Here is an 18,404-nt window from a genome sequence, read left to right as displayed (position 1 = left end):
TTTTTACTAGATATTTAATAGCAAACATTTTAATGAATTAAGAAACAAATCCAACAAACAAAAAAGTATTAAACTTTAAGACCCAAACCCAGAGTTTATACAAGGAGAACAAGGAGGATGTCTAGAAACCAGAATCTATAAATAAGAGTTAAAAGACCTAATAATATGTAGCCTTAAAAAACACACACAAAACTTCTGGGAGCTTCAGACTTAATTTCACAAGGATTAACTTATGGGAAAGCAAATTTTGGTTCAATATAAGAAAATTTTCTAACAATTAGCATTTTCAAATTAAAGAATGAATTACCTTGTGAGAACATGAGTTCACAAGTTGTTTGAGCAGATGCTGGCTAACCAATGAGCAGGGATGATTCTATATTAGGGCAAAAGGAACTATAATTTGCCATCTTATACTCTACAGTCACAGGTAAAAATACAATCTTACTTGGTTTGCAAAAGTTAGTAATTAAAATACATGACATGTCTAAAATACTTTTTGTACCGTCACAGTCTCTGCTGGTTTCTTGGTTAGATTGCTGAGTAGGCATTTTCTCTGGTTTTGACAAGTCCTCTGGTGTGCTTAGGCCATCCTTCTTCCTGTCACAGGTGTCAAGCTCCTTTAACATACTACAAGTTTAAAAATATACAGCCAATCAACGTATAGAATACATCATTTTTCCTCTAATATTTCTGCACAGCTGGTCAGACAATACATAACAGAAAAGAGAAATATATTTTTGTATCTTCTCTATTCTAAAACCTCTTTAGCTGGCCCTCAAAGTCATTCATCTTCTGGCCCAGGAGACCTTTTCAACTTTGTCTCCAATGAGGACCTTTCAATAACCCCAGGCTCCAATCACAGTGCATGGCTTACATTCTTCACGTAAGTCCTGTGTTGGCTCCTTCAGAAATTCAGCCTCTGCTCGTCTATGAAAAACCCACCATTCCAATCTCTTCCTACCCAAATCACACCTGTTCCTCCAGGCCCAGCTCAAGGGCTATTTTTCTGATTTCTCCAGCAAGCGGTTTTTAACATCTCTCTTCTGAGATTCCAACGCATTTTACCCAGACTTCTCTTAAATCAACATGTATATGTGTATCTGTACATATAACCAACTTATACAGATCATACAAAAATATATTAACACATATTAACATAGTCAGTCTGACTAGATATAAAAAATACTTTAAAAGTAACAAAACAAGTACTGATTGTTAAAGAGAGGGTACTGTGGCAATCCAAAGAAAGATAAAGCTTTGCAAAGGGGATAGAATTGGAGGAAACCTTGAAAGATGGATATGAGAAGTGACAGACTATAAAGAGATAGAAAAGACAATTCTATTCACCTGATATCCAAGAATCAACTGTACTTTTCTAAAACAGGATTTTGGAATGCAATCTTCTAACTAAATCAAACATTGATGAATAAAACTATGTTTTATAAAATGATAATATATTATATTTAAGGAAAAGGCCTTACATTTTAGCAGTGTTTTCCAATTTGTCTCAAGGCTCATAGGACCTTAGGGTTATTATAAGGGCATAACTAGCGATAAAGCTGAAAGGTAAATTGGGGCCTGAAGATGGAGGATTCCAAGGGCCAGCTCAAGAGGTTTACGCATACAAGGAGCTACAAAAACATGTTTCTCTTTTCTATTATATATTACCTGACCATTACACTTCTGAAATTAATTCAGAAGTTACAACCAGCATTTTAAAATACAATAAAAGGTAATAAAATTTAAGTGTCCTCTGCATATAAAGCACGATTTGTGAAAATTCTATTTGTTTTATAATATACACAAATGTGTATATGAGGTCGCAGTGGGAAATTACAGAAAGAATCTACCTTGGAAATAAACATTTTCCAAGTGCTGAAGATCTAGGTAAAGTTAATTGCGGTATGAAAACTCAATAAATTATATAGTCATTAAATGGAATAAGAATAAAGACTACATAATATAGAAAATATTTTAAAAATACCACTTAAGAGAAAAAAAGCAGAAGCCTTGGCTGGGTAGCTCAGTTGGTTAGAGAGTTGTTCCCATATGCCAAGGTTGCAGGTTTGATCCCAGGTCAGGGCACATACAAGTATCATCCAATGAATGCATAAGTTAGTGAAACAAGCTCAGCTGGTGTGGCTCAGTGGTTGAGCACTGACCTATGAACCATGAGGTCACGGTCCAATTCCCAGTCAGGGTACATGTCCAGGCTGCGAGCTTGATCCCTAGTGGGGGGCGTGCAGGAGGCAGGCAGTCAACGATTCTCTCTTATCATTGATGTTTCTATCTCTCTCCCTCTCCCTTCCTCTCTGAAATCAATACAAATATATATTTTTTAAAAAAATAAGTGGAACAATAAATCGATGTTTCTCCCTCTCTCAAATCAATAAATTTTTTTAAAAGCAGAATAAATAGTAGAGTTACATGTTAATTACAGCAAAAATCATACACATGCAGAAAAAGGTCAAAACCGAACATAGATAAAGAAAATGTTTGGTTTGTTGGAATGTTGAGATTACAAGTAAGAATCCTGTTAAGTGGTTACAGTGTTATTTGTGCAATGCACACTTTATAAATAAACACACAAAAAGCCAGGAAATAGCACTATGCAGGATCTTGTCCACTGCCATTAATTTTATCATCCTGGGCCATCCCCTGCTTCTCCCTGGACCTCAGCTGCTTTACCTGCTAAATGATGCTGATTTAGAATCCAGACTCTATATGAACTCCTGATCAATTTTTTACTTTGTGCAATTCTGTCTGAATTTCTATTGGGAGGGAGAAGAGGAGAGGGCCGTTTTTTAGTTTAGAAGAGGAGGTAGTTTTTTAGTTTTGTCATCAAATAATAATCATGCTCCAACCTTTCCTGCCTCTTTAAACATCCCAACACACCTGTTAAAACACAAACCTGGAGAAACTCGATTATGCACACAAACACCTCCTTCCTGTCTTCCTTCTCTAATTAAGCTAACACACTACAGAGATCTATTTCTTACCAAAATACTGGTTAAAAATGTAGTATATAATCCACCACTTAACTGGACTGTGATTTAGACTGGGATGAGGACGGAGGTAACAATGATTATTAATTTGTATGTTAAGCTATTGATGATCTGTGTGGACTATGTATTTTTCCCCATAACACTACCACAATCATGTCCCTAATTTAATAAAATTCAATGAATGTCAAATACAATAGTCAATTCTATCCTGTAAGATTAAAAAAAAGGGGGGGGGGTAACATAACACTTACTAAGTAACTGTCCAAATAAGGAGTTAGCTTTGTGTCATATATTCCTCAAGTTAAAATCAACTACATAAAATTGTTTGGAGGTCTCATGAAATTACAATTTTGGTAGTCTGCTAAAGCTGGAACTTTATAGCTTTAGCATACCACCAATTAAATAAAATGTATCAATAGGAATTTTTTGAAGTTTTCATTTAGATATAAAATAAACTGTGCAGAGCATGAAATTATACAAAAATAATAGTGCGTAACTAAATTAAAGTATTTCAGATACCTCAAATGCAAACACTAATGCTTATTAATTAATTAGCTATTTTACCTAAAGCATTTTAGAGAGGAAGAAGAGGCAGAAGTCGTTATTTCTTCTGGAGAAGGTGGAATAAAATCGATATCATAATCATCTTCATCAAGTTGAACACAGGGAGATTTCTCCAGTGAATGGAATTCAGTTTCTTCCAAGTGTTTTTCCTTTTCACTATTATCTAAAGTAGACAGTTGATAACATAGGTTATTTTAATAATTAATGAGACAGAAAGAACAGGGTGTGAGCACTGAAAAGTGAGTGCGTCAGGCAAGTCATAAACACTAGCACCACTCTGTGAGCCCTCTCGTTTCCCACCTTAATGTCAGCTTGTTTTTTCATAAATTATTATTGAGTCAATTGGAGCAAGTCCAGTGAATACTGACTGGATTGAGGCCAAAGATCTGCTTAAGGCTTTTCATGACTGTCTCATTAAATTATGAAACTCTTACTTGGCACCAGCACTTTTGTTTTTCTATTTTTTACTCATATTTAAGTAAGAGTAAAGTGCAACAAATGAGTCTAATAATTTTACAAACACCATTGTTTGTACAAACTATTTTTACTTTATCACAAAGGCTTCCTAGTGCTTTAAGTCTATCAGATACAATCTCTCTCTCCTGACTACAAGGAAAAACACAATGCCCAATTGTTGCTCTTTAGTTTACATTTTACAAGTTTTCTCTTCATAAACAGACACACATCTGATTAGACTATAGCTCTGTTTATTATCAATCACTTTCTGGTCCTCTCTCACCCTACAGGATTCAGGTACTTAAAAATTTGTCTCATGCCTGACCGGTTTGGCTCAGAGGATAGAGCATCAGCCTGTGGACTAAAGGGTCCCGGGTTCGATTCCGGTCAAGGGCATGTACCTTGGTTGCGGGCACATCCCCAGTGGGGAGTGTGCAGGAAGCAGCTGATCGATGTTTCTCTCTCATCAATGTTTCTAACTCTCTTTCCCTCTCCCTTCCTCTCTGTAAAAAAATCAATAAAATATATTTTAAAAAAAAATTTGTCTCACATTTGCAACGATTTCATAAGGTAGGTACTTCCACATATGGCTAATCTTAGCTATGAGACCTACACAGAAAATAATTTGAATGCAATTTATACTCTAATAGCATGATCAGATCATATTATGCAGCAATATTCAGTGGCAGCAAGCCATAAAAGAATTATAATAGAAAGGCTTAATTCACTTCCCAATTCTACCACTTACCAGCCAATAGACCATTTAACCTCTCTGGACCTTATTTTCTTCATATGTAAAAATCACAGATTATTAGCAGAATAAAATCTTTCATTTCATCAGTATATTCTGCCTCAAGCATGTGGCCAACAGATTGTTCAATAAACACCTCTAAAGATCTGAAGGACAAAAGCTATATCATATTTGCTACTGTTCCAAAACCTAGCTTTGACTGAATGAATACAATCGACATACTGAAATGAAAATAAAGTAATTTTTACCTCTTTCCTCTCCCAAATGAGTTTTTAAAGAGTGGCTATTCTGAGTGTCTTCATTTGTAAGCTCTTCGGAACTGGGGCCATCATCAATACAAATCACACCGCTACTTAAGCTACTTAACCATTCGGAGTCCGCCTTCTGCTCCTTAGTCAAATCTACTTGCTTGCATTCAGAGGAAGGAGTCGTCAAGTCAACCTTTACTGTATCTTCCTTTTGAAGCTGTGCTTTAAAAAAGTTTCTCTTAGACTTTTTCTGAGCAGTGCTTACTCTTACAGAGTGATTTTTGAGTGGTGTAACAAATGCTTTTGAATTTCCAGAAGTATCAAAGTCATCCATATCATCCCAATCTGATGAAGAGCTATATTCTAATTTCTTGAAAGTAGCATCACGGAATTCCTTTATACTGGGGGTGCTCTGCGTAGCAAGTGAAACTTCCCTCGGGATCTGCAACGAAGCTGGCAGTAACGGTTTTGAACCAATTCTCTTGGTTTGCTGTCCTGCAGCAGCATTTTTACAGTCACTGATCCTTGTTTGCGGATTCAATGTATGAGGTAAAGTTTCACTGAAGGAAAAGTCCTCAGTAACATTAACATCTTTATCACTTAACACAGGTGTCTTTGCTACTGACACACAAGTCACAGACACATTGTTGGCTGAAGATACTTTCTTTTTAAAAGTGAAACAGCTGGAAAATGAAATACTCGAATTAGATAAATTGTAACAAAGCCAGTAATTTTTTTACTAACTTATATAACTTACCTTCTATCCCCCTCTCCGATTTTAAAATTTCTAAGGCAAGTTCAAGTATACTTTGTATGCTCTGATCCTTCTATTCAGGGCTAATTATTCAGTTGTGAGCGTATCCAGGCCATTCCCTCTACTTTATTTCTCAGGCTTGTAGTTCTTAGTCATCCAGAGGGAGAGGGTGGCATAAGTGAAAAAAGGGAAAAGACTCAAATGTGGCTGCTTGTTGCTACTCTGATCAAAGTTTTATGGGGGAAAATGTACTGAGATTTGGAGGAGAAGTAAGAATCCTAGATACCGCTGGACTTAGCGACATAAAGGTCAATGGTGACTTTAAAGCCAGGCACCCAGAACTTGGTAAGGGTACAATAAGGAATATAAATCATTAGATATCATTAGGAATTTGGAGTGTATCTTGGAGGAAAGAACAGAACCAGAGAGCTATAGTTTCTTTACAAGTTGTTTTTGGAAAAGATATAAAATTATATTAAAATGCTAAAAAATACCTATTTGCCTAAATTTACAAAAAGATTCATTATTAATTCACTCAACAAATATTTACTGAGCAAGTGTTATGTGCCAGGAACTGCGCAAAAGTGCTGAACAATTTATTACCTGGTGCTGCTAACACATGTTCTACCATTAACTTGCAAAGTGGGAAAATCATTGACCTCACAGCTTCGTTTCCCCAGTTATACAATGAAAGGGTTGAAGGTACAGATATCTCATTTGTGTGATACTGTACTAGTATGTATAACAACAAAACAGCCAAAATACTTACGAAGGTTTTGGTTTTGAAAGATTTAATTTGTTGTTAAGTTTTCTGGCTGAATGACGCTCCAGTTGCTCCTGTAGGTTATTTTGAGGAACAGCAGCCATGATCCTAAAAAGAGAGGGAAAAATATCAGTACAGTTATGGGCTTTGCATGAATCACAATATTTGGGGGGGGGCGGGGGGGGGGCAGAGGGGATGGAGCACTGTTCCAACTGTGCCCAAAGTAATGAGGCTTTTTTGGGTCAATAAACTGTTTTGACATTTACAACTGGTTACATCTTAACTATATAATCTTTAACTAACTGGCACTCACTTGAATAGCAAAATGACCTGGTTTCCCCCAATGCTAAAACAAACACAAAGGACATTAAGGGAAGGGATTATTAGGAAAGGGCTTGCAGAAAAATGACACCTGGCCTGGGCTTGAAGAATAAATAGAAAGTAGACAGTGTGGTAGGAGAAAATAATCAAAGCATACTGAAAACCCACAGAACAAATGAGTAACGGAATTCACCGCCAATGAGAGCAATGGCTCCCCAGCAAGACACCACGTTTCATAATTATCTCGTTTCAAGCTGAAATACTTTTACCAAGCATAAAAGTATTCTTGTAGAATACCTTGTAGAACAAACTGTGATATTTGCTGAGCTATTGTCTGAGATAACGCACAGCTTGAGCCACCTTCAAGTTACTGGGGTACAAGAAGACAGGACAGCCAAAATCTATGGATAGCAAAAAATTTTCATTTCAGCTGATAGTTATAACTCCTTTCCCACTCTATTTTCTTTTAAAAAAAAATACTTTTATTGATTTCAGAAAAGGGAGAGATAGAAATGTCAATGATGAGAGAGAATCATTAATTGGCTGCCTCCTGCACATCCCCCACTGGGGATCGAGCCCACAACCCGGGCATGTGCCCTGACCGGGAATCAAACCAAGACCTCCTGGTTCACAGGTCAACGCTCAACCACTGAGCCCCTCTGGTGGGGCTATCTTTCTTTTTCAAATCAATGGGAATAAATAAAAAGTTATTGTAGAGTGACAAAAAGTCCAAACTAAATTTAATTTGCATGGCCCAAACTCTTTAAAATGCAAGGAAAAATAATACAAAGAAGCAGAATTGTAAGAAGATCAGAATCACTTGACCAACAGAAATGAGAAATGTACTAAGAACTCAGGTTCTTTGGTTAGTTCTGCCACAAATTCAGTGTGTGGCTTTGAGGAATTCATTGACTCTCTCCAGTGTCCTATTTCTAAAAGAAGAAGGTTGGGTTAGAAAATTTCCATGTTTCCTTCTAAAATTAGCCTTCCATGATTCTAAAACAAATAGGTATTTGGCAGGGATGAAATGAGAAAGATAGAAATATGTCTTTTAAAAATGTTGATGAGAATAAAAACTGCCATGAAGAAAAATATAACATATACAGAAAGTAGAGATTTTAAACAGTGGAGATTTTCAAAGTGGAGGCACAAGTTAATAAAACAAATTAGTAAGAAAAATATAAGCAAAATTTAGAAAGTTTACATTATGATCTTAATAAAACTGGAGTGAAGAAAAAAAATCCCAACATTACAAAATGAAACTATTTTTAAAGTGATAATTAAAATACTACACATTGAACTGTCTGTTAGTTGGCAGTGGTTCTTAGCAATGTGGGTCAGACTCTGGCAACAATCTGAAGAAAGTGACAGTCTCCACTCTGGCTTCTACCCTGATCACAATGCTAAATCCCTTAATTGGGGGGGAGGGGGGGGTGGTCACTAATGACTGATCTCCATGTTACTTATTACAATACCCCTTTTCAATCAATCCTCTTTTCTGATGGCTTAGCATATGACGAAGTTGATTATATGCTCCTTTTTAAAACACAAGCCTTCTTTCAGACTCTCTTGACAATTTATTCCTATTCATCCTCCATCCTCCAATGGTAGATCTAACCATTACTTCCTTAAGGAAAACTCTATATTTAGGTAGTCACATCTAAGTGGTTAAGAGCAAACAAAATACATGGATTTGTAGCCTGGCTCTACCACTTAGTAGCTAAATGCCCTTGGACATATTATTTAACCTCTCTATCTCAGATTCCTCATCTATACAGTGCCGACCCACCTCATATGTAAAGTGCTTAGAATAATAGTATCTGGCAGATAGTAGGCAATATATAAGTGTTTGATAAAGAAAAAATACCCAATACTATACCCTTATAATAATAAATACCTCTCATTTGCAGTTTTTATTGTAGTTGCAATTCTATTCACTTTTGTAATTATTTGGTTGGTATTTCTTCTACTAGATTGTAAACACTATGCAAAAATGGGCCATTATGGGTTTTATAACCCACAGCATCTCTAAGCACCTGGCATTAAATATTTATTAAATGAAAGAATAAAAACATTAAATAACATATGTCTCAACTATGACTTATCACAGAAATGTAAAGCTGGTTTAACATTAAGTGAAACCACTAATATGATATATCATCTTTACAGTTTAAGTAATAAAAATCAATGTAATCTGACCAATAAATTTTAAAAACATTTCTATCGGGGTAAAGCATACTAGCAATAAAGTACACTAATCTTAAGTAAATGGCTCAATATGGTTTCACTTAATGTATCTAACTATGTAAACAACATCCAAATCAAGGTATTGAACATTTCTGGCACCCAAGTATGCTTTCTTTCTTTTTTTCCAAATATATTTTATTGATTTTTTTACAGGGAGGAAGGGAGAAGAATAGAGAGTTAGAAAAATCAATGAGAGAGAAACATCGATCAGCTGCCTCCTGCACACCACCTACTGGGGATGTGCCCGCAACCCAGGTACATGCCCTTGACCGGAATCGAACCCGGGACCCTTCAGTCCGCAGGCCGACGCTCTATCCACTGAGCCAAACCGGTCAGGACCCGGTATGCTTTCTTGTGTCCTTTCCCAGTTAATACATCCCAGATGTAACCACTACCTGACTTTATCACCACAGATTAGTTTTGCCTATTTGCGAACTTTTTTAAAAGAAATTTTCTTTTATGATTTGAGAAAAAGGAAAGAAGGAGGGAAGGAGAGAGAGAGAGAGAGAGAGAGAGAGAGAGAGAGAGAGAGAGAGAGAGAGAGAGAGAGAGAGAGAGACATCAATGTGAGATAAACTGATTGCCTCCCACTTGCCCCTGACCAGGAATCAAACCTGCCACCCTTTGGTGTACAGGACGACGCTCCAACCAACCGAGCCACACCAACCAGGGCCTATTCTTGAACCTCTTGATATTTGTATACATGGAATCATACAATATATATTATCAATGCACTTTTGAAAAAGCATCTGATGAAACTCAAACTATTTCTAATAGATACATAACAGACCCAATATAATATCTTCTATTTTACAAGAGGGGCGAATCCATAAAAATATGGGCAAAAATAATATTGTTCTTTTATTTTCACTCTCATATTGAACATTCTTGCTGGTGCAAAAATAAAAATACTAGAAAAGAAGAAGCATGAATATCATGACTTGTAGACAATTAGATTACTCACATAATCCAGGCATAACAATAGATAATTAAAACTTTAGTAACGTGGTTCAATATAAACCCACAAAAGTTAAATGCAGTCTCATGTGGTAGTAATAACTAACTAGAAAATATAATTTTTAAAAGGCATTCAATTAACAATAACAATGAAAAATATTAAACAACTACCAAGTAACAGAGGCATACATCTTCATGATATGACAAAAATGACCAAGTATTACTGAGAGAAATGGAAAAAAAATTTGAATATTTCATGCTCTTAAATGAAAGGTTTAAATATCACAAAACAGTTCTTTGAAAATTAATTTATGAGTTTACAAAATTCCAACTGGAACACCAGAAGAATATTTCACAAAACTCAACAAAAACGCTTCTGAAATTCATTGACAAAACCACAATACAAGAATACTAAATAATACTGCAGTGGGAACTAGCATTTAGAATTATAATCGTATTAAATGTGAAAATAATTTAAATGAAAAACCTAGGTGAAGATGGGGTGGGGGGAGGGTGAAGGGCAGGGAGGAGGGGGGAACAGGGAGGGAGGGAGAATGGGAGCTATCTGTAATACTATTAACAATAAAAATTATATTAAAAAAAAAAAGAAAAACCTAGTCTCTAAAACATGTTTAATGTATAATGACAGAAACAATAAAATAGGGCAAAGAATCAATATTTAACAAATGCTAATCAATAAGCCATATACTCTAGGGCAGGGGTGGGCAACCTTTTTGTGAGTGCGTGCCAAAACCAGCAAAATCTCTGACTCAAAATTCTTCTGCGTGCCAACCCTAATTTTTTGAGAACATGTTATGCCTACTTGATATCTCTTAAGGTGTACTTATGTGAAGAATCTTGAAGAAATAATAAAATTCATTCGAGCGACAAAAACACAGTATATGATGATGAAAAATACATTAATTTTTTAATGTATACATGTTATGTAAAATTGTTTATTTATATAAGATGCACCTACACTGAATTTATCTGAACAATAAAAAAGTCGATATTAAGAAAAAAATTGTGAATGGAAGTTTATAAGAGAGGGTTTCGCGTGCCAGCAAAAGTTACTGGCATGGCATGCCAGGGGTTGCCCACCCCTGCTCTCGGTGGCAAATGATGACATGGGCCAAATCTGGCCTGTAGCCTGTGTTTGTAAATAAAGTTTTACTGAAACACACGTATGCCCATTTGTTCATATACTGCTGGCTACTTCAGCACCACAGATGGGTAGTTATGACAGAGAATGTTGAGTCTGCAAAGCCTAAAATATTTACTATCTAGCCCTTTACAGAAAGGGATTGTTGAAAGTTGCTCTAGATTATTGCTGGATAAAATAGAAAATTATTAAGTACATCAAATCTCTGACAAAAAGCTTAAAAACTTATCAGGTCAAAATCTAAATCAAAGTGGGAACCCAGAAAGTAAGGAGAGCACTGAAGTTCCTTTTCTCCCGAGGGCCGCTGTCTAATCCGAGAATCTGAGGATCAGTTTTGATAGCCTTGGAGGAAAAAATGCTCTCAATCAAAGTTAGGGACCACCAAGTGTGGGAAATATTCATCCCCCTGCAAAACCAGCACCACAGTCCTGGCCGGTGTGGCTCAGTTGGTTGAACACTGTCCCGTGCACCAAAAGGTCACAGGTTTGATTCCTGGTCAGGGCACATGCCCGACTTGTGGGCACCATCCCCAGTAGGGAGCGTGCAGGAGAGGAGACAGCCAACCAGTTTCTCTTTCACATCTATGTTTCTCTCTCTCCCTTCCTCTCTAAAATCAACAAAGACATATCATAAAAATAAAACTAGCACCAAAAAGGACGATATCATTTAGGAAAAGGTAAACTCAAATTAAACCCCCACTACCATCCCCAGGTGTCTGTCTATAAATAAAATTACCAGTTGCTGAGGGATTAAATGGGACAGACCCTGAAACTACAAATCCAAGAATCTTTTCAACACACACCTTAAGCCATGAATTTAGATTAAAGTGATCCTAATTCCAAAGCACTTGGCAGAAACGAATGCAAAAACATCTCTGGAAGAATACACCTTTATCCAAGGCCTTAAATAATGACTACAATTTTTCAAGACAGTGTACCAAACACAGACAGAAACAGCCAAACACTCAAGGAAACAAGAATGAGAACTAGCCCTGGCTGGTTTGCTCAGAGGTTAGCACATCAGCCAGAGCACTGGAAGGTTGCGGATTCGATTCCAGTCAAGAGCACATACCCCAGTTGCAGGCTCGATCCCCGGCCAGTCCAGTCGGGTTCGTGCAATAGATGTGTCTCCCTCAGAAAAATGTTTCTCTCTCTTTGTCTCTCCCCTCCCTTCCACTCTAAAAATCAATGGGAAAATATCCTCAGGTGAGGTTTAACGAAACAAAACAAAACAAAACAAAAAACGAAAGAAAACTAGTTGTAACAGAAGCAAACAGTATCAGGCCTAAGAGTATAAAGCGATTAAACTTATTATGTTTAAAAATACAAAAGAAACTAGCCGAAACCGGTTTGGCTCAGTGGATAGAGCGTCGGCCTGCGGATTGAAAGGTCCCAGGTTCGATTCCGGTCAAGGGCATGTACCTGGGTTGCGGGCACATCCCCAGTAGGAGATGTGCAGGAGGCAGCTGATCAATGTTTCTCTCTCATCGATGTTTTTAACTCTCTATCTCTCTCCTGCAGCAGTGGAGGCAGGAGAGGCAGCACTAAGGACCCCTGTCCGTCTGCGGGGTCTGCCGGCTTATCCTTCAAGGGGTCCTGGACTGCAAAAGGGTGCAGGCTAGGCTGAGGGACCCCCTCCAAGTGCATGAATGCTGTGCACCGGGCCTCTAGTATACAGAAAATACAATAACCATGTACCCACCAACCAAACGTAAGACTTTAATCTTTATCCTGTTTCTCTCTTTTAAAGTATAAGACATTTCAAATACATTATTTACTTATTTATTTTATTTTAATCCTTACCCACGGATCATTTTCCCACTGAATTCTAGAGAGAGTGAAAGGGAGAAGGAGGGTGGGGGAGAGAGACATGGAAATGAGAGACACATCCACTGGTTGCCTCCAGCACACGCCTCTACCGGGGGCTGGGGAACCTGCAACTCAGGTAAGTGCCTTCGACCAGGAATCGAACCCGCGACCGGAATCCGTCCGCAGGAAGACGGTCTAACCACCGAGCAAACCAGCCAGGGCTCAAATATAGTTGAAATTTCCCTCCCTTCTCAGAGATGATACTGACTATTCTAAAGCGGATGCAATTCCCCTGCATGTTGTTAATTTATGACACACCTAACACTAGGGTCTTTAACCAGCATTTTAACGCTGGGTCTCCTCATCAGCACAGTGAAGGCAGCAGCCACCTCCCCAGAAATGCTCCTCCCAGTGGACTATGAGCTCCTTCCTGACAGCCGCCCACCTAACAACATGCCGGCTCCTTTTCCTTCTCGTAGCTGTTCCCCACACGGAACACCTGCCTCCCCTTCTCCATTTCCCATGGATCCCTCACGCGGTCTCTCCCTTGACAGCGCCTCAGACATGGCAGGGGCTCAGGGGCGCCGTCTACACTGGCGGCACCGGGAGCTGGCAGGCAGACGTCAGGTGGCCCAAGTGTTGAGAAACCCAAGGGCCTGGTGTCGAGGAAGATGCTTTGGAGTCAACTCTTAGTTCAAATTCTCTCCAAAAGCCCTTGGATTGGAGCAGGGACAACCTTTGCGCAGCGATGCTCCAGGAGGGCGGTCTGACCTCCTTCTCCGAGTCATGCAAACGGAGCCCTGACCATGGACCAAATGCCCCTGGAAGCATTTCCTGCACAGACCAAATCACGGAATCCTGGCCCAAAACAGAACCATGTAGAGGGGTCCTTCCCCCGCAGGACGGAGCTGAAGGAGCGGTGGAGTCACAGAGCCGGACGCGCAAGAGCGGGGCTGCGAACCGGGCCTCTGACCCGCACCCCTGACCCGGGGTCTCGCGAAGCTACGACTGTAAGACCACGCGGGCCACGCACGTGGCACACAGCAGACACGCAAAACACGGCAGCCGGGCTCGAGGCCGTGGAAGGCCACAGGGCAGAGCAGCGTTTTACTAGTATTTTCCTCAGGAGGGAAATGGGGCCGGGCCTGGCCGGTGACTCCGCTGAGGCAGACACCATGGTGGGCACGGGTCGACCCCAAGGAGAACACAATGGGCGCTGGGCCGACTCGGCCCCAACACCCTGGGCGACCCCCGCACGGCTCGCCTCCGCCCCGGGCCTGTTTCTGTCAGGGAACCGTCTCTGCTCTCTCCCATGCTGCCCGCGAAACGACAGGGCTCAGCGGACCGAGCAACGGAGGAGCCCGCGAGGCCTTCCTGTCCAGCAGGGCCGGGAAGCCGGGCCGGGCCGGCCCTAGGTCCGCGCGACCCACTCACCTCTCCCCCAGGCTCCGAGCTGGAGGAACCGCGGTCCAAACTCCCCGCGCCGGCTCCTCAGCCCGTGCGCCGCACGCCAGCTCACTTCGCGCCAGAAGCCGGCCGGTTCCGATTGGATGCGTCCTGAAAAATCCGACCAATACCGTCGCGTCACGGTATCTGTCCCCGCCCCCGTGCACGTCCGGGGCGGGGTCACGGCGCGGCGCTGAGGAATCACGTGTTCCCAACGCCCAATCATAACGCAGAATGTCAGGTCAGGTGACTACGGTTAAACCCCGGCTTCCGGTGCTGGTGGGGGCTCTGTTTTTGTTGTGTTTCCTAGAGTTGGTGAAGGTTCTTCATACAAAACCGGCGGCGGGGCCGCCGACGGCGGTGGGATTGGAGACCCCGGGTTTGAGGAGGCCTGAGACTCGCCGGTTCGCACAGGCAGAGGCTCTGGTCCTCCGTCTGCGCCTCGGCCGCTCTCCCCTCTCCTCTCCCTTAGCAGCGCGGGCTCTGCCCCACCGCAACGCTAAGATGTCAGTAACAGGAAAAGGGGCCGCAAACGCAGATTTCTCCAGGGACGTGGACAGTCCCTGAGAAGCCGAGCTGTGGTTCCCGCCGCTGTGGCCACGTGATGCCAGAGCTTCTTCCTTTTCTTTATTAAAATCCTTTATTTCTCCTTTAAGAAAAACTGAAAATCTGTTTCTTTTTTTATGCGTGAAGTATCCCAGTTTTTAAATTTTACCCAAAAAATGCGGGCAAACAAAACACGTTGAATTGTAGAATAAAGCAAAAGCAGAGTATTATTTCTTTAAAAATTATTGATTTCAGAGAGGGAGGGAGAGTAAGAGAAACATCCATGGGCTGCCTCCCGCACGCCCCCCCGCACTGGGGATGGAGCCCGCCGCCCAGGGGTGTGTCCTGACGGGGAATCCGACCCTGACCTCCTGGTTCCTAGGTTGACGCTCAACCACTGCTCCTCGCTGGCGGGGCTCCGCAGATTTTTAATAGTAAAATGGCCAAATAGGAAGTAGGATACAGACTAGGTACAAGCTCTGAACAGTCTCCCAAAAGAATAGAAGGCATTAGCCCTAGCCGGTTTGGCTCAGTGGATGGAGCCTCGGCCTGCGGACTGAAGGGTCCCGGGTTCGATTCCCGTCAAGGGCATGTACCTTGGTTGAGGGCACATCCCCAGTGCGGGCGTGCAGGAGGCAGCTGGTGGATGTTTCTAGCTCTCTATCCGTCTACCTTCCTCTCTGTAAAAAATCAATAAAATATATTTTTAAAAAAGAATAAAGGCATTAACACTTAGACTTAAAAGGATACCATCCTAGAACATTAAGTAGGACCCTCTCTGAACTCAATCAGGTGTGGGTAAAACGGACCACGTACTAACCTGACGAGCTCAGGGAAGGCCCGCCGGGCCGCCTTGCACACTCAGAGACCTACAATGACCACACAGGATGGTCTGAAATTAAAACTTTTATTTTTTTTTATTTTTTTATATTTTATTGATTTTTTACAGAGAGGAAGGGAGAGAGATAGAGAGTTAGAAACATCGATGAGAGAGAAACATCGATCAGCTGCCTCCTGCACATCTCCTACTGGGGATGTGTCCGCAACCCAGGTACATGCCCTTGACCGGAATCGAACCTGGGACTTTTCAGTCCACAGACCGACGCTCTATCCACTGAGCCAAACCGGTTTCGGCTGAAATTAAAACTTTTAAACTAAAAGCCGTCTAGGGCAGGTAGTCATGTCCTAGGCTAGAATCTTCCCTGGTAAAAGTCAGTCTTTACCTTAATTAAGCCTGGCTATTGTCTTTTCTTTGCATCTATCATAACATACCTTTGGAATGTCAGGACAACTCCCCCTTTTCCAGACCCCTCTGGACTCAACCCATGCACTCGAGTGGAGGCCATAAATCCTCTTATTATTATTACGTTAGTTGTTGACTGTTAACTATTCTGTACTCACCTGTGTAAAAGATGTGTCTGTCATACTACTTTTTATCCAATCCCAGAAGTTGCCACTTGGTTTTCTCCCGCCTTCTTAGTCTATCCCCAATGAATTTCATGTAACCCACACAAGTCTTCTCTTTTGATTGTAATGTATAACATAAGGTGCAAAAGCACCATTATTTCCATCTGTTGAGATTTTGCTTCCCGGCAATTGTGGACAGTTTGACTCAAACTCACAAAAAATCTTTACAGATTTGAATGTTTCTTACACTGACAGAGGGCTGACACTCCGCTGAAATCGCCTGCTTCACACACTGCCCATACCCTCCGTTTGCCTTTTTTTTCTTCAACTCTGTACCCTTCTCTACTGCCAGGCATTGTGCTAGACTCTGGAGAACTGCCTAATGGGGTATAAAGTGGGTTAGACTGTGAAAGAAGCGGACACTTGTTCACTAATAATGACAACATACGCCATAAGAAAGAGGATGGACATTATGGGAGCACCCAGGAGGGATACATGGCTTCAGAAGGTGTCCTTATATGTGAGAGATGAGCCAGTAACTCTAATATTGGATACTGGAGCCCTAACCGGTTTGGCTCAGTGGCTAGAGCGTCGGCCTGCAGACTGAAGGGTCCCAGGTTCGATTCTGGTCAAGGGCATGTACCTTGGTTGCGGGCACATCCCCAGTGGGGAGTGTGCAGGAGGCAGCTGATCGATGTTTCTCTCTCATCAATGTTTCTAACTCTCTATCCCTCTCCCTTCCTCTGTAAAAAATAATAAAATGTATTTAAAAAAATATTGGATACGGGTATGGGGGCCCTGATGGATGGGACCGAAGCATTAGTGTTGTAGTAATCCACCCTGGGGCTCCTATTCCGGATTGAACGTTCGTGACTCCCAAAATTCCCATGTTAAAGTCCCAGCTCCCAATGTGACTGTGTTGGAGATCAGACCTTTAGGAAAGGTAACTCAAGTTAAATACGGTTGTAAGGGAGGGCCCTAATGAATAGGGAATTACAAAGTGCTATCAGAGGGAAGGCCATGTGAGCACCAGCAAGAAGGCTGCTGTCCACAGGCCAGGAAGAGAGAGAGGCCTGACTAGAAACTGAATCAGCCAGCACCTTCATCTTGGACTTTCCGGCCTCCAGAGCTGTGAGAAAATAAATGTTGTTGAAGTCACCCAGTCTGGTGTTTTGTTATGACAACCCAAGATAACAAAGGCAGCACCCTGATTTTTCCAAGTTTAAGAAGAAACAGGATTGTATTATCGAATAGAAAAGCACTGGGGCTAGTCACCCCTTAATGAATTGGGTTTTATATAAAAAGTTTTAATCGGTGAAGGCTCTGTTTTAACTTAAATTGAACCATATTAACTATTTTAACTGGGGAGTGGGGTCCTTGGGGTCCCATTGTATCAAGCCAATTTGTAACTGCCAAAGATTTAATTTTTTAATTTGTTATTTATTGTGTTAGAGTGTGTTTGTCCAATATGGGATATTTTTATGGATATGGGTATTATAAGCAAGGGAAATTTAGGCAAGGCAATAGTTAGTGAGGCATTCCTATTTTTTTTCTCTATTTTATAGTTGCTTTCTTCAGATTATAGGGGCACAATATTTACATTTAGTGGGATCCCCAGGTATAACTATAGTAATTAAGCCATGGTAATAATGAAGTCCAGAAATTTTTGTCTATTGGTACATTTTAGCAAATATTAGAGTTAATTTAGGACTTAAGTTGTAGGCGCACAAAAGCCATTTTTATCTTTTTGTTACATAAATTCTTTTAGTATATAAGTTTTTGTATATAAATTTTAGATTTCCATTTGGACTAAATTAAGGTCCTTTGTTTTAATTTAGTTAGATATCACATATACATATATAATTTATCTTTTATATATTTATGTTAAAATATTATGTATACATAATTTACAAATTATCTATCTTTATATACAAAAGGCTAACTGACCGACTGTATGTCCATCCGACCA

General features: G+C 40.5%; 1 protein-coding gene across 6 annotated transcripts in view; it reads right to left on the bottom strand.

The window, feature by feature from the left end:
• BLM (BLM RecQ like helicase) overlaps positions 1–14,563 on the bottom strand; it is a 73,589-nt gene extending 59,026 nt beyond the window's left edge. For all 6 annotated transcript variants that reach the window (XR_004975181.1, XR_004975182.1, XR_004975183.1 and 3 more), the window contains exons 1-5: positions 14,471–14,563; positions 6,548–6,649; positions 5,025–5,707; positions 3,570–3,732; positions 503–627 (exon numbers count right to left, since the gene is read on the bottom strand). Coding sequence is in view for 3 of the 6 variants with exons in the window: in XM_036355717.1 (XP_036211610.1) it covers positions 503–627; positions 3,570–3,732; positions 5,025–5,707; positions 6,548–6,645 (1,069 nt within the window). In the remaining 3 variants the exon portion in view is untranslated. The remainder of the gene's footprint in view (positions 1–502; positions 628–3,569; positions 3,733–5,024; positions 5,708–6,547; positions 6,650–14,470) is intronic.
• Positions 14,564–18,404: the final 3,841 nt, after the last annotated feature.

Source organism: Myotis myotis, unplaced genomic scaffold (genome assembly GCF_014108235.1).
Source record: "Myotis myotis isolate mMyoMyo1 unplaced genomic scaffold, mMyoMyo1.p scaffold_m19_p_23, whole genome shotgun sequence".
NCBI classification, from domain to species: Eukaryota; Metazoa; Chordata; class Mammalia; order Chiroptera; family Vespertilionidae; genus Myotis; species Myotis myotis.
Note: the sequence above shows the minus strand (reverse complement) of the source record. Positions and strands in the feature narration are given on the sequence as shown.